The following is a 23,932-nucleotide window of genomic DNA, read 5'->3' as shown; positions in this document are numbered from 1 at the left end:
AAATTAAGGAAACAATACCATTCACCATTGCATCAAAAAGAATAAAATACTTAGGAATATATCTACCTAAAGAAACAAAAGACTTATATATAGAAAACTATAAAACACTGATGAAAGAAATCAAAGAGGACACAAGCAGATGGAGAAATATACCGTGTTCATGGATTGGAAGAATTAATATAGTGAAAATGAGTATTCTACCCAAAGCAATCTACAGATTCAATGCAATCCCTATCAAGCTACCAATGGTATTTTTCACAGAACTAGAACAAATCATCTCACAATTTGTATGGAAATATAAGAAACCTCGAATAGCCAAAGCAATCTTGAGGAAGAAGAATGGAACTGGAGGAATCAACCTGCCTGACTTCAGGCTCTACTACAAAGCCACAGTCATCAAGACAGTATGGTATTGGCACAAAGATAGAAATATAGATCAATGGAACAAAATAGAAAGCCCAGAGATAAACCCACGCACATATGGACACCTTATCTTCGACAAAGGAGGCAAGAATATACAATGGAGAAAAGACAATCTCTTTAACAAGTGGTGCTGGGAAAACTGGTCAACCACTTGTAAAAGAATGAAACTAGAACACTTCCTAACACCGTACACAAAAATAAACTCAAAATGGATTAAAGATCTAAACGTAAGACCAGAAACAATAAAACTCCTAGAGGAAAACATAGGCAAAACACTCTCCGACATAAATCACAGCAGGATCCTCCATGACCCACCTCCCAGAATATTGGAAATAAAAGCAAAAATAAACAAATGGGACCTAATTAAAATTAAAAGCTTTTGCACAACAAAGGAAACTATAAACAAGGTGAAAAGACAGCCTTCAGAATGGGAGAAAATAATAGCAAATGAAGCAACAGACAAACAATTAATCTCAAAAATATACAAGCAACTTCTGCAGCTGAATTCCCGAAAAATAAACGACCCAATCAAAAAATGGGCCAAAGAACTAAACAGACATTTCTCCAAAGAAGACATACAGATGGCTAACAAACACATGAAAAGATGCCCAACATCACTCATTATTAGAGAAATGCAAATCAAAACCTCAATGAGGTATCATTTCACACCAGTCAGAATGGCTGCTATCCAAAAGTCTACAAGCAATAAATGCTGGAGAGGGTGTGGAGAAAAGGGAACCCTCTTACACTGTTGGTGGGAATGCAAACTAGTACAGCCACTATGGAGAACAGTGTGGAGATTCCTTAAAAAACTGGGAATAGAACTGCCATATGACCCAGCAATCCCACTGCTGGGCATATACACCGAGGAAACCAGAATTGAAAGAGACGCGTGTACCCCAATGTTCATCGCAGCACTGTTTACAATAGCCAGGACATGGAAGCAACCTAGATGTCCATCAGCAGACGAATGGATAAGGAAGCTGTGGTACATATACACAATGGAATATTACTCAGCCATTAAAAAAAAATACATTTGAATCGGTTCTACTGAGATGGATGAAACTGGAGCCCATTATACAGAGTGAAGTAAGCCAGAAAGAAAAACAACAATACAGTATACTAATGCATATATATGGAATTTGAAAGATGGTAACGATAACCCTATATGCGAGACAGAATAAGAGACACAGACGCATGGAACAATTTTATGGACTCTGAGGGAGAAGGTGAGGGTGGGACGTTCTGGGAGAATGGCATTGAGACATGTGTATTGTCATATGTGAAACAGAGCACCATTCCATGTTCGATGCATGTGACAAGGGCTCAGGGCCGGGACAATGGGATGATCCAGAAGGAGGGGATGGGGAGGGAGGTGGGTGGGGGGTCCGGGAAGGGGAACACATGTAAACCCATGGCTGATTCATGTCAATGTATGGCAAAAACTATTACAATATTGTAAAGTAATTAGCCCCCAACTAAAATAAATAAATTTATTAAAAAAAAAATAAATAAAAAAAAAATAAAAAAAAATAAAAAATACATTGTCTGGAGCAGACTATCCATTGCTGGTTTACATTTTTTTTCTTCATTTAATTTGTATTCCATTACTCTCAATTGCTTCTATTTCTAGAGGAAATTTATAATTTCATTGACAGAGGTGGTTCAGAAACTACTTTAACAATAATTTCCCTTGTTGTTACTTTGGAACTTATGCCTTCTCTCAAAAACATTATGTCATAACTAAATTATTATCTCATAATAGTCTTTAATGCCCCAAACAGAAAAACTTGTAGTCTAGAAATTTTGCTAAAGTCCTAGTTACCTCTCCTGTTATTAACTTTTCATTATTTGATTTGTTCAGTGCAGTAGCTCAGTGTGTCCGACTCTTTGCAACCCCATGAACCGCAGCACGCCAGGCCTCCCTGTCCATCACCAACTCCCGGAGTTTACCCAAACCCATGTCCATCGAGTGGGTGATGCCATCCAGCCATCTCATCCTCTGTCATCCCCTTCTCCTCCTGCCCCCAATCCTTCCCAGCATTAGGGTCTTTTCTAATGAGTCAACTCTTCACATGAAGTGGCCAAAGTATTGGAGTTTCAGCTTCAACATCAGTCCTTCCAATGAACACTCAGGACTGATCTCCTTTAGGATGGACTGGTTGGATCTCCTTGCAGTCCAAGGGACTCTCAAGAGTCTTCTCCAACACCACAGTTCAAAAGCATCCATTCTGTGGTGCTCAGCTTTCTTCACCGTCCAACTCTCACATCCATACATGACCACTGGAAAAACCATAGCCTTGACTAGACGGACTTTTGTTGGCAAAGTAATGTCTCTGCTTTTAAATATGCTATCTAGGTTGGTCATAACCTTCCTTCCAAGGAGTAAGCGTCTTTTAATTTCATGGCTGCAGTCATCATCAGCAGTGATTTTGGAGCCTAAAAAAATAAAGTCTGACACTGTTTCCACTGTTTCCCCATCTATTTCCCATGGAGTGATGGGACCACATGGCATGATCTTAGTTTTCTGAATATTGAGCTTTAAGCCAACTTTTTCACTCTCCTCTTTCACTTTCATCAAGAGGCTCTTTAGTTCTTCTTCACTTTCTGCCATAAGGGTGATGTCATCTGCATATCTGAGGTTATTGATATTTCTCCTGGCAATCTTGATTCCAGCTTGTGTTTCTTCCAGCCCAGCGTTTCTCATGATGTACTCTGCATATAAGTTAAATAAGCAGGGTGACAATATGCAGCCTTGACGTACTCCTTTTCCTATTTGGAACCAGTCTTTTGTATGCAGGTCAGGAAGCAACAGTTAGAACTGGACATGGAAGAACAGACTGGTTTGATTTGTTGGTATTCTTAAATTCCAAGTAGAATAAATCAATATGGTTAAGAGTTTATTTAGTAAAAGATGAATGGGGAAAAGAGTAATAATATTCTACTTATGATTTTAGAGAGCTTTGAGGAAATAAGTTTATTAAAATCTGTCTCTCAAAAAAAGTATTTTTAATAGAAAAACCACAAATGAAATCTACACTATATACTTTTGTTTCATAAAACAGTATTAATCTTTGCCTAAAGATTAATAATAACTTCCTGAATTTTGAATTAAGCTATTTCCATTGAATAAAGCTCCACAATATTACTTTCTTTTAACCTGTAATTATTTTTCACATTTTAGCACAAGCAGTCAGTAGTGCGAGGTGAGAAACAGCCAAAGACTGCTTTATTTGAATTTTTCACCAGGTGTTTTAGGCCTTTCTAAATATTCTGATTATTATAAGGGGATTAGTCAGATATCACAAACTATAAAACATAATTAATAGCATTAATTTCAATCTTCTCATGGAAGGACTTATGTTTTGTTTTTCTTTTATATATATATATATATATAATTTTATTTATTTATGTTTGGCTGTGCTGGGTCTTTGTTGCTGTGCACGCTTTTCTCTAGTTGCAGTTACTCGGGATACTCTCTAGTTGCACGAGGGCTTCTCATTGTAGTGGCTTCCCCTGCTGTGAAGCATGGGCTCTAGGGTACACAGGCTTCAGTAGTTGCAGCTTGAGGGCTTAGTAGTTGTAGTTTCTGCACTCCAGAGTACAGGTGCAAAAGTTGATGAAATTATTTGCAGGGCAGCAATGGAAACAGAGACATAGAGAACAGCCTTATGGACATGGGACAGGGGTGAGATGGAGAGGATGGGATGTATGGAGATGGTTACATGGAAACTTACATTACTATATGTAAAATAGATAGCCAATGGAAATTTGCTGTTATGACTCAGGCAACTCAAGCCAGGGCTCTGTAACAACTTAGAGGGGTACGATGGGGAGGGAGGTGAGAGGAAGGTTCAAGAGGGAAGGGACATATGTATATCTATGGCTGATTCATGTTGACGTTTGGCAGAAACCAATAAAATGCTGCAAAGCAATTATCCTTCAATTAATAAATAAATTTTAAAAAAAGTTGTGGCACAGGTTTAGTTGTTCTGAGGCATGTGAGATTTTCCCAGATCAGGGATTAAACCCGGGTATTCTGCATTGGTAGGCAGATTCTTTACCACTGAGCCATCAGAAAAGCCCCCAGGATTTATGCTTTTAAATAATAGACATTTCAATTGTTAAATAGGAAGAGATTTAATGTCTCAAAGAATAACATTTGGATCAGTTATCAAAGACTACTGAGTGGACTCTATCACACCAAGAGTTTTCCACTTATTTAATAATCACTTTTCCTTATTTCATTCCATTTTATTAGCAATTAACATACACTAAAGTACTGTGGATTCTACGTACTCTTTTCCTTGCTATGCTATATACGATTAATAATTTTGTATTTGATACCCTTTAAATGTAGTTTCACAAAACACTGGTGATAAATGTAACATCACTGAATTGGGACTGCTTTAAAAATTGTATTTGGACTTTCTGGTAAGGCTCCCAGAAGCCCTTTCTTGAACTAATGAAGATAACTTTCAATAGATAATAATGATAATAATGTTTAGAAGTATAATCAACAATGGTGATGATGATGGCTAACAGTTAAAAAGTGTCTTTAGGGCCAGGCACTGTTTTAAATGTTATATTAGTTAGTTAATCTGCACATCTCTGAGATAGTCATTCTTATTACCATTTTACAGATGAGACAACAAATGCACAGAATGGTAATAAAATTGATCTGAAGCTCCAATGATAGTAAGTGGTACAGTCAGGATCTAAATCCAGCCATTTGGCTACAAAGATCATTCTATTACCCAAGATGCTATGATTATTTACTAATAAATTAATTTAAAGTTCAAGCAGGTTTAGGCCAGTATCATGCTGCTTCTTGATAAATATACTTCATACTTGGCACATCTCAGGGATATTTTGGTCCTAAACTGAAGTTAAGAATTGAGGAAAACCTTGACCCAGAGAGGTTTAAAAATACTTGTCTAAGGTGTCACACACTAAATTTTTTTTTTCTGAAAGAGTTATTGCAGATCAAGTTGGAGTCTGTAGGCTAAGGGTGAATGAGATCCTATTATTCTTTTAATTGAACCATTTCTATGTACTATTTTTCTGTTTATATTTTTCTTATTTCCTTCTACTTTTTACGGTTTGTTCTATTGTTCTTTTTCTATCTTTCTGAGTTGAATGTTCAGCTTGTCAGTTTTCAGTCATCCTTTTAAAATATATGCATTGATAAATGTAAATCCACTATGAATGTTTTCATTATCATGCCATGTTTAGGTATAAATATTTCCTCTAAGTGCTGACATGTTTTTATTATCACTCAATTCTAAATATTTTGTACTTTATAACAAAAAAGATACTCAAATAGCCAAACATTCTTGAGAAAGAACAAAGCTAGAGTTTCATGCTCTGATTTCAATGTAAGACCTGAAACCATAAAACTTCTAGAAGAAAGCCTAGGCAGTAAGCTCTTTGACATCGGTCTTAGTAATATGTTTTTTGGATATTATCTTCTCAGGCAAGGGAAATAAAAGCAAAAATAAATAAATGGAAATACATCAAACTAAAAAAGTTTTGCATAGTAAAGGAAACTACTGTCTACTGAATGGAAAAAGATATTTCAAAATGATATGTCTAGTAAGGAGTTAATATCCCAAATATACAAAGAACCTAAACAACTCAACATCAAAAAACCAAACAATCTGATTATAAAATGGGCAGAGTGTCTCAACAGACATTTTTCCAAAGAAGATATACAGATAGCCAGCAGGCACACAAAAAGATGCTCAAATGACTAATCATCAGGGAAATACAAATCAAAACCTCATATGTGGTAAGAATGGCTATTATCAAAAAGACAAGAATCAACAAGTGTTGACAAGGATATGGAGAAAAGTGAATCTATGCACTATTGGTGGGAATATAAATTGGTGCAGCCACTATGGAATACTACTAGAGGCACATAGTAGTGGGAAGGAGGAATGAGATGAAGGTAGTCAAACAGCACAAACCTTAGTTATAAAACAAATAAGTACTAGGTATGTAACATACAACATGATGAATATAATTAATACTCTGGTATATTATATATGAAAGCTGTTAACAGAGAAAGCTAACAGCTCCCATCACAGGGAAAAATTTTTTCCTTTTTATTTGTATCTCGGTGAAATGAGCAAGCTCCGGGAGATGGTGAAGGACAGGGAAGCCTGCATGCTGCAGTCCATGGGGTCGCAAACAGTAGGACACAACTGAGAGACTAAAGAACAACAACAGCAAAAGTGAAACGGGTGATGGATGTTCACTAAACTTACTGTGATAATCATTTCATGATGTACGTAAGTCAAATCATTATGTTGAACACCTCAAAAATGTCAATTATAGCTCAATAAAACTGGAAGAAAAAGTATTGTTTGAATGACCATAAAAATAAACACATAAATTATCTCTATCATTCCTAACTTTTTAAATCTATTTTATCAGTTTCTGAAAAAATAGCCTACTCTGATTAAGGATTTGTGAGTTTCTCCTTGTAATCCTGTCCTATTTTGTCACGTTTTGCTTGAGTTTTTATTTTTGATGCACATAGGTTCAGGATTCCTTTTCTGGTAGTGAATCTTTCATTCTCTCATTATGTAAAAAGTTCTATTGTTTGCAATAAAGCCCTTTTGTCATAATAAATATTTTGGTCTATATTAATACTAATATTGTTATACCAACTCTTAGATTTTTAAGAAGCTAGTATTTACCGTTCTTTCTACCCCTTTATAATAAATCATATGATGTCTTTGATAATAATATTCATAAAAATAGCTAAAATATGTATTTCCTTATTGCAAAATTCAGACTTGAAGAAAGTAAGAAAAACCACTAAACCGTTCAGGTATGACCTAATCAAATCCCTTACGATTATACAGTGAAAGTGATAAACAGATTCAAGGGATTAGATCTGATAGACAGAGTGACTGAAGAACTATGGACAGAGGTTCATGACATTGTACAGGAGGCAAGGATCAAGACCATCCCCAAGAAAAAGAAATGTAAAAAGGCAAAATGGTTGTCTGATGAGGCCTTACAAATAGCTGAGAAAAGAAGAGAAGCTAAAGGCAAAGGAGAAAAGGAAAGATATACCCATTTGAATGCTGATTTCCAAAGAATAGTAAGGAGAGATGAGAAAGCCTTCCTCAGTGATCAATGCAAAGAAATAGAGGAAAACAACAGAATGCAAAAGACAAGAGATCTCTTGAAAATTAGAGATACCAAGGGAACATTTCATGCAAAGATGGGCTCAACAAAGGACAGAAATGGTATGGACCTAACAGCAGCAGAAGATATTAAGAAGAGGTGGCAAGAATACACAGAAGAACTATACAAATAAGATCTTCATGACCCAGATAACCACAATGGTGTGATCACTTACCTAGAGCCAGACATCCTGGAAAGTGAAGTCAAGCGGACCTTAGGAAGTATCACTACAAACAAAACCAGCAGAGTTAATGGAATTCCAGTTGAGCTATTTCAAATCCTAAAAGATGATGCTGTAAAAGTGTTGCACTCAATATGCCAGCAAATTTGGAAAACTCAGCAGTGGCCACAGGACTGGAAAAGATCAGTTTTCATTCCAATCCCTAAGAAAGGCAATGCCAAAGAATGTTCAAACTACCGCACAATTGCACTCATCTCATATGCTAGCAAAGTAATGTTCAAAATTCTACAAGCCAGGCTTCAAAAATATGTGACCTGAGAGCTTCCAGATGTTCAAGCTGGATTTAGAAAAGGCAGAGGAACAAGAGATCAAATTGCCAACATCTGTTGGATCACCGAAAAAGCAAGACAGTTCCAGAAAAACATCTATTTCTGCTTTATTGACTACACCAAAGCCTTTGACTGTGTGGATCACAATAAACTGTGGAAAATTCTTCAAGAGATGGGAATACCAGACCACCTTACCTGCCTCCTGAGAAATCCATGCAGGTCAGGAAGCAACAGTTAGAACTGGACATGGAACAGCAGACTGGTTCCAAATCAGGAAAGAAGCGTGTCAAGGCTATATATGGTCACCCTGCTTATTTAACTTATATGCAGAGTACATCATGTGAAATGCCAGGCTGGATAAAGCACAAGCTGGAATCAAGATTGCCAGGAGAAATATCAATAACCTCAGATATGCAGATGACACCACCCTTATGGCAGAAAGCAAAGAGGAACTAAAGAGCCTCTTGATGAAAGTGAAAGAGGAGTGAAAAAGTTGGCTTAAAACTCAGCATTCAGAAAACTAAGATCATGGCATCCGGTCCAATCACTTCATGGCAAATAGATGAGGAAGCAATGGAAACAGTGAGAGACTTTATTTTTTTGGGCTCCAAAACCACTGCAGATGGTGACTGCAGCCATGAAATTAAAAGACGCTTGCTCCTTGGAAGAAAAGCTATGATCAACCTAGACAGCATATTAAAAAGCAGAGAATTTTTTGCCAACATAGGTCCATATAGTCAAAGCTATGGTTTTTTCAGTAGTCATGTATGGATGTGAGAGTTGGACTATAAACAAAGCTGAGTGCTAAAGAATTGACACTTTTGAATTGTGGTGTTAGAGAAGACTCTTGAGAGTCCCTTGGACTGCAAGGAGATCCAACCAGTCCATCCTAAAGGAGATCAGTCCTGAATCTTGATTGGAAGGACTGAGGCTGAAGCTGAAACTCCAATACTTTGGCCACCTGATGAGAAGAACTGACTCAGTGGAAAAGATACTGATGCTGGGAAAGAATGAAGGGAGGAGAAGGGGATGACAGAGGATGAGATGGTTGGATGGCATCACCAACTCAATGGACATGAGTTTGAGTAAGCTTCAGGAGTTTTTGATGGACAGGGAAGCCTGGCATGTTGCAATCCATGGGGTCACAAAGAGTCAGACACGACTGAGTCACTGAACTGAACTGAAAATATGTACTAAACACTTACTATATGCCAGTCATTGTTCTAAGTACTTTCTGTATGTTAATTCTTTTAATTGTTACAACAATCCTGAAGTAGATATTATTTTCCCCATTTTAAAGGCAAGTAAACAAAAACACAATTAAAGTTCAACTGACAGATATTCCATCTGCTCCCTGAAGATTACAAGGACTTTAAATTTGTAATTCCTTTCTGCTTCCACATGTATCTTCCAAGCAGTTATGGTCTATTAGTATTTGTTTTTAACCCACTCTTTTGCTTTATAGTCAGCAGGATTGGTAATCACATTTTTATAACTAGGTTTACAGATTTACCAACATGCGTGCTAATTTATTATTTTACCATTGCATTCCATTCCTTTATTTGAGGCTCAGTTATGAGCATGTACTCACAGAAGAATATTCTTTAATAATCTTTCAAGGAGTATCTGTGAATGGTTAATTCTCTTAGACTGAATGAAAATACCTTTACTTCATTCTTACATCCTGGATGAAAAATTCAGATGTGATTTTCAGTTGGTATTACTCCATTTCCTGCCACAGTCTACAGATACTGATGAGAAGTCTAATGTCAGCCTGTCACTAAAATTTTCTCTTTGTTTTTGATGTTTGGCAGTTTTATCATGATATAATTAGGTGTGAATTTGTTTTAATTTGTCCTGCTCAGAGAAAGCATGTTATTCTAATCGGGAAATTCACATCTTTCCTCAACTACGAAAACCTTATAGTCCATATATCTTAGACTACTGCCTCTTCTCTTTTTTTCTCTTCTTTATTGTAGAACTCCTATTTGACATATGTTGGAGTTTATTCTATCCATTACTTTTCTTTACTGTTTTATCATATACTCCATCTCTTTATCTGTCTAAGCTGTTAACACTGCTACAATCTGGGGTGATTTCTACACATCTATTGTCTATTTTACAAGTACTCTCTTTGACTATGCAAATTTGGTGTTTATCCTTCCACTCCAAATATTAAAAAATAGAAGCATTCTTAGGAGTAAAGGAACAGAAAATTTTACCATCTTTTCTCTCCTCTAAAAAGGATACTACTTTGGAAAAATTTGCCAAGTGGTAGGGATGGGGATGACCCCTACTAAGGGGTAGGGCAGTATAACGATACACACACAACCATACATAAATGTAATCAATATACATGATGACAAATAAATAAGAGAGAGAGAGAGAGAGAGTGTGTGTAGGTGTATCTTCACTGTATAAACTTGAAGTAGTCACTCCATTTGAGGGCTATGTAGAATTTAAGGAGAGGGAAGACTTAGATCTAGATTTTTTTCCTTTTATAACTGTAAATAGATTTAAATTTAATACTGCCACCGGTTCATATAGTATGTAATTCAACCTAACATAGAAAGCACATATAAATACCTGGAGGAAGAATATTCCAGGTTGAAAGAACTGCAAGTGCAGTTCTTGTGGAGGCAACAGGCTCAGCATGATTGACAAATAGCCAGAAAGTAAGAGTGGCTAAAGTACTGTACACATGGGAAGGGCAGGAGAATAAATGACGCAGACGAGATGATCAGGTATTAAATGACATATAGCCCTAAAAGTCATGATAAAGTTTTGAACTATATCCTAAGAGTGATGGGAAGAGCACCTAAAATGTCTTTGAAAATGTGCTTTAAGTAGAAGTGCTTATTTAAACTGTACCTTGTGTTTCGTACAATACTTAAAAAGTGACACTGTTAATAGAAGTTATGATTTCATTTAGAACTTAAAGTGTAAGACTCAGCTTTTCTATTTCTAAAATACATATAAGATGACATATTAGGAAAATCAATATAATGATTACAAATGACATAAGCTGCTATAAGATCCTAGGCAGAATTCTATTTTGAGACTTGTGTGAGAACTATATATCAACGAATACATAAAACACATATGCACAGTTTAATGAATAATTATAGAGTGAACTGGCATAACCATCATATAGAAATAGAATATTACCACCACCCTAGGAACTCTTGCTATATGACTTTTCAAAAAAGAGCTTACCAAGTACTATAACTGGTGATAATTACCCACTTAAATGTCAACTGAGATCATGTGACCAACCTTTTTATGGGCAAAAGAAATGTTCCCTTAAGTCCATATTTAATTTCAATATGGAAATTAAGTACATATCCACTTAAAATCTATTCACATTTCAGTATAGAGATGTTCCATATATAAGGCACTAATTTTTAATTTTAAACAAAAGGTATATCAAGTGAATTAAAGAAAAAACAACCCAGAACTATAGAGCTTGTAGAAAACATATACATCTTCATGTATTTTTGTGAAAGCAAACTTAACAGTGATAGCTTTAAGATTAAGAAGCACTTGATTAAAGTCATTCAAAAGTTAAGATTTAATTATAGGTTTCATTACAACAAATTAGGTAAAATGAGGAGACGTCTTTGTTTCTCTGTAGCTTTTAGTATATATTTAGCACTCAAATGTTTTACAATAAATATGAATCAGGGTAATCACAGTATATCTAAAATGTACTATTTTAAATTTAAGCCTACTTAATATTTCATATTATAGAAACTTGACATGTCACTGATTCATGACTTTTTTACAATATTAAAAATTAATCCTATGAAATATAGATTCCTATATCTTTTAAATGAATATTTTAGCAATAAACTACCAGAGGATAAGAAATATGTGTGGTCAAAATTAAACTAACAATAATTTAAAATAAAGAATTTCATATTAAAATTAGGTTATTCTCTAACAGTAATTATATAAACCTTTTGCAAATGCACTTAAAATAGTAATGGAAGAGAATGAAATACAATAAATAAAACAAGCTATAAAGACAGAAAATGTGGATAAAACTAAATGGACAACATGAATAGAAATAACATTTAGAAGTATTATTCTTAAAGTGTAGTGCATTACCTGAATTATGCGCCCTTTAATTTATGCACATGATGGATAGCTTGTTAACTTGTTAAGGGGCTATACCATTATAATTGATAGTGGCTGAAGGCAGTCAGGCCATAATTTCTATTTAATGGATGGGAAAGTAAGGTAACAAAGTCTGCAGCAGCATTTTAATATAACTGCCTAGAAAGTTTACATTTATGTCCAAAGTACTACCTATATTCTAGTCTTTTCCACGTTGAATTCTTTAAAAAAGACAAAAATCAGCTGCTGCATGATTCACATATTAGTAAATCAAAATTCTGATTTAACCAACACGTAGAAAAAAATCTCACAATAAGTAGAAAAGAATGTTCAACTAACCATTTGATGGTCCATTTCTGTTTTCTTGTTCTTTTGAGCTTGTAGGAGAAGCAACTGGGCTCATTTGACAGGTTCCAGTTGTTGGAGAATAGGCTGCAGCACTTTTCTTCCTTGTGATTTTAGGAGAATCAAATGACTAGAAATAAATATTAATTTGGGACAAATATATTATGTTTAGTTATAGACCTTTGGAAATACATTTGAAAAACTCACAAAATTCAAACAGATACTCTTTTCTTTGCTCTTTCTTTTTGGACTTAAATATACACAATTACTATCTTCAAAGTGAACACTGTTATTTCAAGGTATGCAGATTTTTCAGGTCTCCATACTAATTAGGGCATCTCAATCTGATGTTTATGAAGTTTTAACACTGAAGGGTTGCTACCTTCTGAGACGGTATTTCCAAGCAAGTAGAGACAGCCAACTCTCCCAGTTACATCCTGACATTTGCTGTCAGCTGAACCTGAAGGATAATTATAGGGCTAGGCCAGAGAAATGCTCAGCAGTTCTCTCTTGGTAAAACCCAAAAGGAAATCCTAGGAAGGGTTAGTGGTGTCCTTCAACTTCACAAAGTTGCTCTGACACATGTCCTAATGATAACCAAAATAATGTTCAAACAGTTGAGTATGGCATATAAGGCCTTTGAGAATTTGATCTATTCTAAATAAATCCTCTCTGTAGCTTCCTGCTCTGTGTTTACACAGACCTTGTGTATACCTCTTACTGGAGTTAGTAAATTCTAATAATTCTTTACATTTCTGCATACTCCACTAGAATTTACGTTTCTGAAAATAAATTATTTCATCTTTGCAGTCTAGAAGTCAAAAATGTATGATAAATGGATGATTCAAAAGGAACAGTCCAACAAACTTAGCCACGATTCCACTCAAAATATATTCATTTGTTCATTCGTCCATTATTAAATGACACCTATAGTCCCAGTCACTTAGGCTATGCACATTTCAGTTCAGTTCAGTTCAGTCACTCAGTTGTGTCCAACTCTTCACAACACCAGGGACTGTAGCACGCCAGGCTTTCCTGTCCATCACCAACACCTGGAGCTTACTCAAACCCATGTCCATTGAGTCAGTGATGCCATCCAACCATCTCATCCTCTGTCTCCTTCTCCTCCAGCCTTCAATCTTTCCCAGCATCAGGGTCTTTTCTAAAGAGTCAGTTCTTTGCATCAGGTGGCCAAAGTATTGGACTTTCAGCTTCAGCCTCAGTCCTTCCAATGAATATTCAGGACTGATTTCCTTTAGGATGGACTGATTGGATCTCCTTTCAGTCCAAGGGACTTTAAGAGTTCTCCAACATCACAGTTCAAAAGCATAAATTCTCTGGAGCTCAGCTTTCTTTACGGTCCCAACTCTAAAATCCATACACGACTACTGGAAAAACCATAGCTTTGACTAGATGGATCTTTGTTGGCAAAGTAATGTCTCTGCTTTTTAATATGCTGTCTAGGTTGATCAGCTTTCCTTCCAAGGAGCAAGCATCTTTTTATTTCATGGCTGCAGTCATCATCTTCAGTGATTTTGGAACCCTCAAAATAAAATCTCTCACTGTTTCCATTATTTCCCTATCTATTTGCCATGAAGTGATTGGACCAGATACCATGATCTTAGTTTTCTGCATGTTGAGTTTTAAGCCATATTTTTCATTTGGGCCTCAGCTAATCTTTCACTGTTTGGGACCTCACTCATAATCCACTTTTTCCAAATACCCATCATCACACTATTGTTTTCTGTTCTGAATTCCCTTTAAACTTGTTTTCTATAATGCTTACTTACCACCCAGCATCTGGCTAACTAATGTGCATACAGGAATGAAACAAATTGTTCTGGCCTCATAAACAGCAGAGAACAGGTCTAAAGGTAGTATGTGTGCTATAGAAATTTGAAGAGGGAAAATCAAAATGGCCTGCAGTAATCTCATAGGATTCCTGTAAGGAGGAAGGGTGAAGCTTAGATGAGTGAAAACAAAAGGTATGAAAAACCTGAAATCTAGAGATGAAATGGACAGCAAAGGGTGGATTTGGGGGATAAAGGAAAGGTCTGAAGGGTCATGATATGTTGCGAACATTGTAGAATTACACTTTAGCTTGGTTGCTTACTTGAAATAGTTATATATAATTCTCTACTGTCGACTATTCTTTATTTTTAAGACACCATGACAGACATAGTAGCTATGCTACCTTTTCCAATAATTTTGGTATTAGTTCCAGAATCTATAGCATCAATTATTTTTTTACAGTTAAGATTTTAAATGATAGATACTTCTTTGTATTGGGGGAACAAAAGGCATTCTTTATTTTATGTATCCGCAGTAGCTACAAATGTAACCAATATCTTTAAAAAAATCAAACTATAATATCAAGTTATACCTCTAAAGCAATCTTTTTCATAAGGTGAAAGGGTTTTGAGTCTCTTTATCAGGTGGCTATTATTACCTCTCTACCTTGAGTTTTCACCTGTTTATATGTATTCAGTCATAAACTATGACATTTATCCAATCCAACCCCACTTTTCTAAGAATTTATTGCCCAGAACTATTTCACAGTATGTACAAGAAATGAAAGTCACTACGCTAATGTACATTGATGTCAATCTGTTTTCTTATTTTCACCAAAAATTATTTTTCCAATTGCCAAATATCTAAGCATAGATCATATATTTCTCCTTGAAAACAATTTTCTAGCTTTCACAAAATAGGTCTTTGTGTACACGTGCACACACGTGTGTGTGAATCTATATCTATATCTATAAAATTTTTGCCCTCACCTTAAAAATACTAAGGCTTCTCCTTTGCTAGCTTTTTTTTGTGATCTGTGTTGATTAAAAGCGAAAATGTCTGTCCACAATTGTAATGTGTGTGTGCGTGTGCTTAGTCACGTGGCCCACTGGGCTGTAGCCTGCCAGACTTCTGCCCATGGAATTTTCTAGGCAAGAATACTGGAGCAGGTGGCTGTTTCCTACTCCAGATCTTTCCAACCCAGGGATCGAACCCGAGTCTTTTGTATCTCCTGCATTGGCAGGCAGGTTCTTTACCACTAGCGCTACCTGGGAAGCCCATATAATGGTAATATACTTGCAAAAAAGAAAATCTACCTTTCTCTACTATCCCACTAAATACTCTGCATATTTATATGTATCTGTCTACTTACAGACAAAAATGTATAATCTTACTTCTTTTTTATAATTTTATTTATTTTTATTTATTGGCTGTGCTGGGTCTTTGTTGCTGAATGGACTTTCCTCTAGTTGTAGCAAGTGGGGGCTACTCTTCATTGCAGTGGCTTCTCTTGCTGCGGAGCACCAGCTCTAGGCACACAGGCTTCAGCAGTTGTGGTTCCCAGGCTCTAGAGCACAGGCTCAATAGTTGTGCTCCACGGGTTTACTTGCTCCACAGCATGTGGGATCTTCCTAGACCAGGGGTCAAGTCTGTGTCTCCTGCACTGGCAGGTGGATTCTTTACCACTGAGCCACAAGGGAAACCCCAGAATCATACTTCTTTAAGTTCTATTTCTCTTGAAGTTTAACCAAGGTCCTCTAATTTTTAAACTCTGAAGATGATCCTAGAATCCATTTAAGAATTTCCATTTTGCCAAACCCCAAACACTGAAGGACTTGGCCTACTCAGTCCAAATGTCACTGTACTTTTTGTAAGGAGGTCAAACCTTGTATATTAGCAAAACCAAAATTTGAGTATTGATTTTTCTGCCCAGAACAAAAGAAATGAATGCTCTCTCCATAATCTCAAATATATGTGACATTCTCTCTCAATTTCTTTCACAAATTGTAGCCTGCTTCGTCACTATGTTTAAAGCATATTCTACCAAAAAGTTATTGATTTTTACCTATTATAAACAGTCTAAAAAGTACCAACTTAGGGTTCTTTCAGGATGAAATATGGGATATAATGGGTCTGCTACTATTATTATAAAATATTAGCCTATGCTATCACTGAAATGTTTAAAATACAGGTACTGTCGGTATTTGGACAACCAGAAGCAAAAGAAAACTAGGGTAGCTAATAGAGACAATTCTTTATAACCTTATACTGGCTAACCCAGTTACTGGAATGATGCACCTAAGATACTATGCATCACTAGTACTTATGGAATTACATTATAAAATTTTAAATACCAGCTGTATCAGGGATTTTTCATAATTTAGGCCTAAGGTTCCTAGAAGAGTCCTAAATATCAATTGTTTTCAGTTAGACGCTATTATGCATTAAGATGCTAAGAACATTCTTGTATGTCTTTTTGTGGCTATATTTTATTTACTTGGAAAGTCCAGGAGTAAAATTGCCAGGCTATAGGATGGCTGTAGATTTATTTTGTATACACAAAATAAAGGCTAAATAGTTCTCCAAAGTGTTTCAGTTCAGTCGCTCAGTTGTGTCCAACTCTGTGACACCGTGGACTGCAGCTCGCCAGGCTTCCCTGTCCATCACCAACTTCCAGAACTGGCTCACACTCATGTCCATCTAGTTGGTGATGCCATCATCTAACCATCTCATCCTCTGTCGTCCCCTTCTCCTCCCGCCTGCAATCTTTCCCAGCATCAGAGTCTTTTCAAATGAGTCAGTTCTCCACTTCAGGCGGCCAAAGTATTGGAGTTTCAGCTTCAGCATCAGTCCTTCCAATGAATATTCAGGACTGATTTCCTTTAGGATGGACTGGTTGGATCTCCTTGCAGTCCAAGGGACTCTCAAGAGTCTTCTCCAACACCACAGTTCAAAAGCATCAATTCTTCAGTGCTCAGCTTTCTTTATAGTCCCAACTCTCACATACATGACTACTGGGAAAACCACAGCTTTGACTAGATAGACCTTTGTTGGCAAAGTAATGGCTCTGCTTTCTAATATGCTGTCCGGGTTTGTCATGGCTTTTCTTCCAAGGAGCAAGCATCTTTTAATTTCATGGCTACAGTCACCATCTGCAGTGATTTTGGAGCCCAAGAAAATAAAGTCTCTCACTGTTTTCATTGCTTCCTCATCTATTTACCATGAAGTGATTGGACCGGATGCCATGATCTTAGTTTTCTGAATGTTGAATTTTAAGCCAGCTTTTTCACTCTCCTCTTTCACTTTCATCAAGAAGCTCTTTAGTTCCTCTTTGCTTTCTGCCATAAGGGTGGTGTCATCTGCATATCTGAGGTTATTGATATTTCTCCTGGCAATCTTGATTCCAGCTTGTGCTTCATCCAGCCCTGCATTTCACATGATGTGCTCTGCATATAAGTTAAATAAGCAGGGTGACAATACACAGCCTTGATGTACTCCTTTCCCAAAGTGTTTATATCATTTTAAATTGCTATCAATAAATGAGAGCTCTAAATGCTGCACATCCTCACCAACCCTGAGATTGTTTTAGGCATTACTGTGTTGGTTTTTAAAGCTGTTCTGTTTTGATATTGTTATTTAGCTATTCTTTTCATACTGTTCACGGGGTTCTCATGGCAAGAATACTGAAGCGGTCTGACACTCCAAAAGCTGGCTTAAAACTCAACATTCAAAAAACTAAGATCATGGCATCTGGTCCCATCACTTCATGACAAATAGATGGGGAAACAATGGAAACAGTGAGAGACTTTATTTTCTTGGGCCCCAAAATCACTGCAGATGGTGACTGTAGCCATGAAATTAAAAGACATTTGCTCCTTGGAAGAAAAGCTGCGACAATCTAGACAGCATATTAGAAAGCAGAGCCATTACTTTGCTGACAAAGTTCTGTCCAGACAAAGCCATTGGTTTTTCCATGTATGGATGTGAGAGTTGGACCATAAAGAAAGCTGAGTGCTAAAGAATTGATGCTTTTGAACTGTGGTGTTGGAGAAAACTCTTAAGAGTCCCTTGGGCTGTAAGGAGATCAAGCCAGTCAATCCTAAAGGAAATTAGTCCTGAATATTTATTGAAAGGACTGATGCTAAAGCTGAAACTCCAATACTCTGGCCACCTGATGTGAAGAACTGACTCATTTGAAAAGACCCTGATGCTGGGAAAGATTGAAGGCAGGAGAAGGGGACGGCAGAGGATGAGATGGTTGGATAGCATCACTGACTCGATGGACGTGAGTATGAGCAAGCTCTGGGTGCTGGTGATGGACAGGGAAGCCTGGCTTGCTCCTCCATGGTGTCGCAGATAATCACACATGACTGAGCGACTTCTGAACTGAATTTAGCTATTGTAGTGAGTGGGAATGGTATCACTTTATGGTTTTAATTAATTTTTCAATGACAAATGACACTGAATATTTTTTCATTTGCTAATTTTCCATGTAAACATCTGTCTGAGATTTGTAAAGCTTGACAGCTAATGAATTGGTGACTGTTATGTGACTCAGACTATGTAAACATAATGTATTGATCATTCCAAATGTGTTTTTGGGTTTTAATTGTTTACAAATTTCTTTTGTATCAAAAGAAAAAATATGAAGTATCTTTCCGAGGATTGTTCAGCAGCCAAAGGGATCTGAAACATCATCTTAAGTCTTAAAATGGGAACTTCTGTTATAAGTGACAACATGAATGAACCTGGAGAACATTATGCTAAGTGAAATGCGACAGAGAGAGAAAGACAAACCCTTCACGGTCTCACTTATATGTGAAGAAAATAAAAAAGTCTAATTCACAGAAAGAGACAGTAGGAAAGCGGTTTTAGTCATTGGGAGACGGAGGAACAGAGGGTACAAACTTTCATTGTAAGATAAATAAGGTCTGAGGATCTAATGGATAGCATGGTGACTGTAACTAATAACACTATTGTATAGTAACTGAAATCTGCTAGAAGGGTAGAACTTAAATGTTCTTACCAAAAAAGAAAAAGAAAAAGTTGAAGTTATAGATGGATTAATCGATGGGAACAATCCTTTCACTGTGTGTGTGTGTGTGTTTGTGTGTGTAAAAAGACACACACATATATATGTACACACAATGAATATACATGTTCACAATCTAGAAATCAAATCATCACATTGTACACTTTAAATATCTTACACTTTGATCAGTTATATCTCAGTAAAGTTGAAGAAATGGAGAAGGAAATGGCAACTCACTCCAGGATTTTTCCCTGGGAAATTTCATGGTCAGAGGAGTCCGGTGGGCTATAGTCCAAGGGGTCACAAAGAGTCAGATACAACTTAGCAACTAAACAATAACAACAAAGAAGAAAAAAGTGAAAGCCTTGGGTCATCCTTTTCTTTCCCTATTTCCTGTTTTAAACAAGATCATTCCTAAAAGCTTGACTCCTACCTTACACAGACATACTCATGTGATTCTTGAGTGTCTCCATAACTTTTGAATGATTTGTGTAAAATAACCTGAAGACGTTAGGAATGTCATTCCTTGTGCCAAACCTTGTTAGTCAAGACTACTCCTTGATATGATTCATGCCAAAACTTACATTGGCATATGGATGAACCAAATCTACTTAATTTCCTATTAACAAGATTGAGAGGAGAAATGGGAGGCTTTCATGTAGAAAGAAGGGGTGGGAAACCAAGAGAGGAAGATGAATGTACATTTAAGTCAGTCAGGAGCTTTTATGCAGATACAAAAAACTTAAGTCAAAATTTATGTTTAATAAGAGATGGAAAAATATATTAATAATTCCATGTTTTACTACTAGACACCAAAACTTTGTGACAGTTCTTGAATTTATAGGGAAGGAAGGATAGCCTGAACCTCTTTGTTCTTTCCTTGATTCCTTCTTCTCATTCCTGAACTACAGAAAACTGAGCTCCCTTGACCTTTGGTGACTCTATCAGCAGTGTGAATTCCTGGTTGTACTGGATACTTCCTTTCCTTTCTGCAATACGTTTACTATATGTTTCTGCTATGCTGATCCTTTTTCCCTTTCCTCTTCTCGCCAAGAAAACTCAATGAATAGAGACATACTGATACTGAAAAAAAGAAGATAAAAAAATTATAAACACACACACACATCTAACAAGAGAGCCCCAAAATACAAGGAGCAAAAACTGACAGGACTGAAGGAAGAAAAAGAAAAATAATAGCTGGAAACTTCAATGTCCCATTTTCAATAATAGATAAGACCAACCAGACAAAAAATCAGCAAGGAAACAGAAGACTTGAACAATACTATATACCAATTAGACCTAACACACATCTATCGAGCCCTCCATCCAACAATAGCAGAATACACATTCTTCTCAAGTGCACATGTAATATTAGCCAGGACAGAAGATACGTTAAGCAGCAAAAAAAAAAAAAAAAAAAAAACACTCAATAAATGTGAAAAAAAAATAGAATCATATAAAGAACAATTTCTAATCACAATGGAATAAAATTACAAATTAAAAACAGAAAGTCATTTGGAAAATAAATTTATGGAAATTAAACAACATACTCCTAGACAATCAGTCAAAAAGGAAATTAGAAAACACATTGAGGAGACTGAAAATGAAGCATAACATATATAAAAACTTATGGGATGGAAAGTAGTACTCAGAGAAAAATTTATACACTTCCATTAAAAAAAGAAGAAAGCTCTCAAATCAATAACCTAAGCTTTAATCTTAAGAAATTAAAAAAAGAATAAACTAAACCCAAAGACACTAGAAGAAAAAAAATATTAATATTAAGGAGAAAGCAAATGAAATGGAAAATAAGAAAAAAGAGAAGATCAATGAATTCAGAAGTTGGTTCTTTGGGGAAAAAAAAACAAAACCAACAAATCTTTATCTAGACTGACCAAGAAAGAAATAAGATTCAAATTACTAAAATTAGGAATGAGGGGGCCAATACTACAACCAACCTTGGAGAAAGAAAAGGGATTATAAGGGGATACTATGAACAATTGTATGCTAACAGATTAGCTAATCTAGATGAAATGGACAAATTCCCCAAAATACACAGCCCACCAGGACTGAATCATGGAGAAATAGAAAACTGGAACACATTAAAAGCAAGTAAAGAGATAAGATTAATTCAGAAAACTCGTGGAAAAAAAAAAACTGTAGCACCAGAGAGCTTCACTGGTTAATTCTACCAGCATTTAAAGAAGCAACACCAATTCTTCTCAAATTCTATAAAAAAGCAGGGAACACTTCCTAACTCATTCTATGAGACCAGAATTACTCTGATAGCAAAACCAGACGAATACCTTAAAAGAAAACTATAGCCCAATCTCTGCAACAGGGAGAACAAAGTTGGAAGACTCATATTTCCTAATTTCAAATTTATATTAATTAAAACCTTTTTATTTTGAAACACAGCATGGTGGTGGCATAAGGTCAGATCTGTAGACAAATGGAATAGATTTGAGAGTCTAGAAATAAATTCATATATTTATAGTCAACTAATCTTCAGTAAGAGTTCTAAGGCCATTCAATGGGGGAAATAATAGCTTTTTAACAAACACTGCTAGGACAAATGAACTACATGCCCCTAACATCACACCATGTCAAAAATGAACTCTATTATCTATTAGATTTTTAACATATGTGCTAAAAACTATAAAACTCTTAGAAAGAAACATAGTGGAAGTCTGCATTACCATAGATTTCACAAGCCAACAAAGGAAAAATAAGTTGGATTTCATCAAAATTTTAAACTTTTGTGTATCAAAGGATTCTATCAAGAAAGACAATCCACAGAACTGATGAAAGTATGTGCAAATCATATATCTGATAAGGTAACAGTATTGAGAATATATAAAGAATTCTTACAACTCAATAGGAAAAAGACAACCCAATTAAAAAATGGGCAAAGATTTGAATGGATATTTCTCCAAAGAAAATATACAGATGGCCAATAAGCACATGAAAAGATGTTCAACATTACCAGGTAAATGCAAATTAAAACCACAACAGGATAGGACTTTACACCCAGTAGGATGGCTAGAATCAAAAAGTCAGATAATAACAACAGTTGGGAAGGATGTGGATAAACTGGAACCCTCACATACTGCTAGTGGGGGTGTAAAATGCTGTAGAAAAGAGTTCAGCAATTTTGCAAAAAGTTAGAATCACCATATGACTCAACAATTCCAACTCAAGGTATATAAGAAAACTGAAAACATACTCATAATGTTGTACAAGAATGTTATATACGACATTATTTGTAATAGTAAAAAAGTGGAAACAACTCAAATGTCCTTTAGCTGTATGTGTGTGCTAAGTCGTTTCAGTCATGTCTGACTCTTTGCAACCCTATGGACCAAAGCCTGCCAGGCTCCCCTGTCTATGAGATTCTCCAGGCAGGAATACTGAAGTGGGTTGCCATGTTCTCCTCCAGGGGATCTTCCTGACCCAGGGATAGAACCTGTGTCTCCTGCTTTGGCAGGGGGTTTCTTCCCCACTAGCAGCACTGAAGAATGGAGGCCCATTCTTCATGGAAAAAACATTTCAGTTTTTTCCAAAAGATAAACTATAAGAAAAACAGTGAGATTTTAAAAGATTTTAAAAGACTTGGTGCAAAAAAAAGACTTATGATACATAAAAACCATTACAATGTGGAAATCTTGTTTGGATCCTGATTTTAATAAGCCAACTATAAAAGGACATTTTGAAAAAACCATAGAAATGTGAATATGGACTAGGTGAAAGATATTATTAAGGAGTTACTTCTTATTTTATAAGTTATGATAGTGGCACTACAGTTATGAAAGAAGTCATTATTTGTTAAAAATGCAACTGAAGAATATTCTAATGAAATAACATGTGTGAGATTTGTAAAATTCCAGGGAAAAATATACAGATACATACACACATACATAAATATATACGTACATATATAGAAATAGATAAAGCAAAATTAGCAAAATGTTAATAATTTTGGAAGATGGATGATGGTTACATGGTACTTTATTGTATTATTGTCTCTACTTTAGTGTATGTTCAAAAATTTCCATAATAAAAAGGTAAGGAAAAAAGCAGGGGAGGAGGAGGGAAGGAGAGGAGAAAGGAGCAGACATGAGCCAGACCAGTAAGTGAGCCTACAGAATGTGAGCTGTCATATTTTCTAAAGCCCTGAAATCCAATGTTCTTTCTAATTTCAGGAGTCAGGAAAAGTCTTGTCTCAGAGAGATGAGATAATGGGACTAATCAGACTTAGGAGTATCCTACCAATGGTAATGGAGTAATTTCGACTGAGTATGCATGTCCAAATCAGCAAACTTCCCCTAAACCTGCACTGCCACTCCTTCTGGCAGAATGCCTATTAAGTTGGCCTTGGTAGGAAGTATGTTCCTTCTCTTCCCACCTGCAGCATCTGCTCTCCAGTTCCTTCTCTGAGGTAGCCTGAAAGAGATTAGGTCAAGCTGACTAGGTATATGACCAGGTTACAGCTGTCCCTACAAATTCATCTGA

The 23,932-nt window shown here is 36.0% G+C and overlaps 1 protein-coding gene across 7 annotated transcripts in view; it reads right to left on the bottom strand.

Annotated features, from left to right (window-relative positions):
• Positions 1-23,932, bottom strand: part of ITGB3BP (integrin subunit beta 3 binding protein) — a 90,486-nt gene that overhangs the window by 43,843 nt on the left and 22,711 nt on the right. For 6 of the 7 annotated variants that reach the window (XR_014052696.1, XR_014052695.1, XR_014052694.1 and 3 more), the window contains exon 3: positions 12,592-12,727. Coding sequence is in view for 3 of the 7 variants with exons in the window: in XM_081486616.1 (XP_081342742.1) it covers positions 12,592-12,727 (136 nt within the window). In the remaining 4 variants the exon portion in view is untranslated. Of the gene's footprint in view, positions 1-12,591; positions 12,728-23,825; positions 23,864-23,932 lie in introns of all 7 variants that reach the window. The other variant, XM_081486617.1, reaches the window with a different exon arrangement.

This window comes from Giraffa tippelskirchi, chromosome 5 (genome assembly GCF_054371585.1).
Source record: "Giraffa tippelskirchi isolate mGirTip1 chromosome 5, T2T-mGirTip1v1.2.pri, whole genome shotgun sequence".
In the NCBI taxonomy this organism is placed as follows: Eukaryota; Metazoa; Chordata; class Mammalia; order Artiodactyla; family Giraffidae; genus Giraffa; species Giraffa tippelskirchi.
This window is presented reverse-complemented; position numbering and strand designations above follow the sequence as displayed.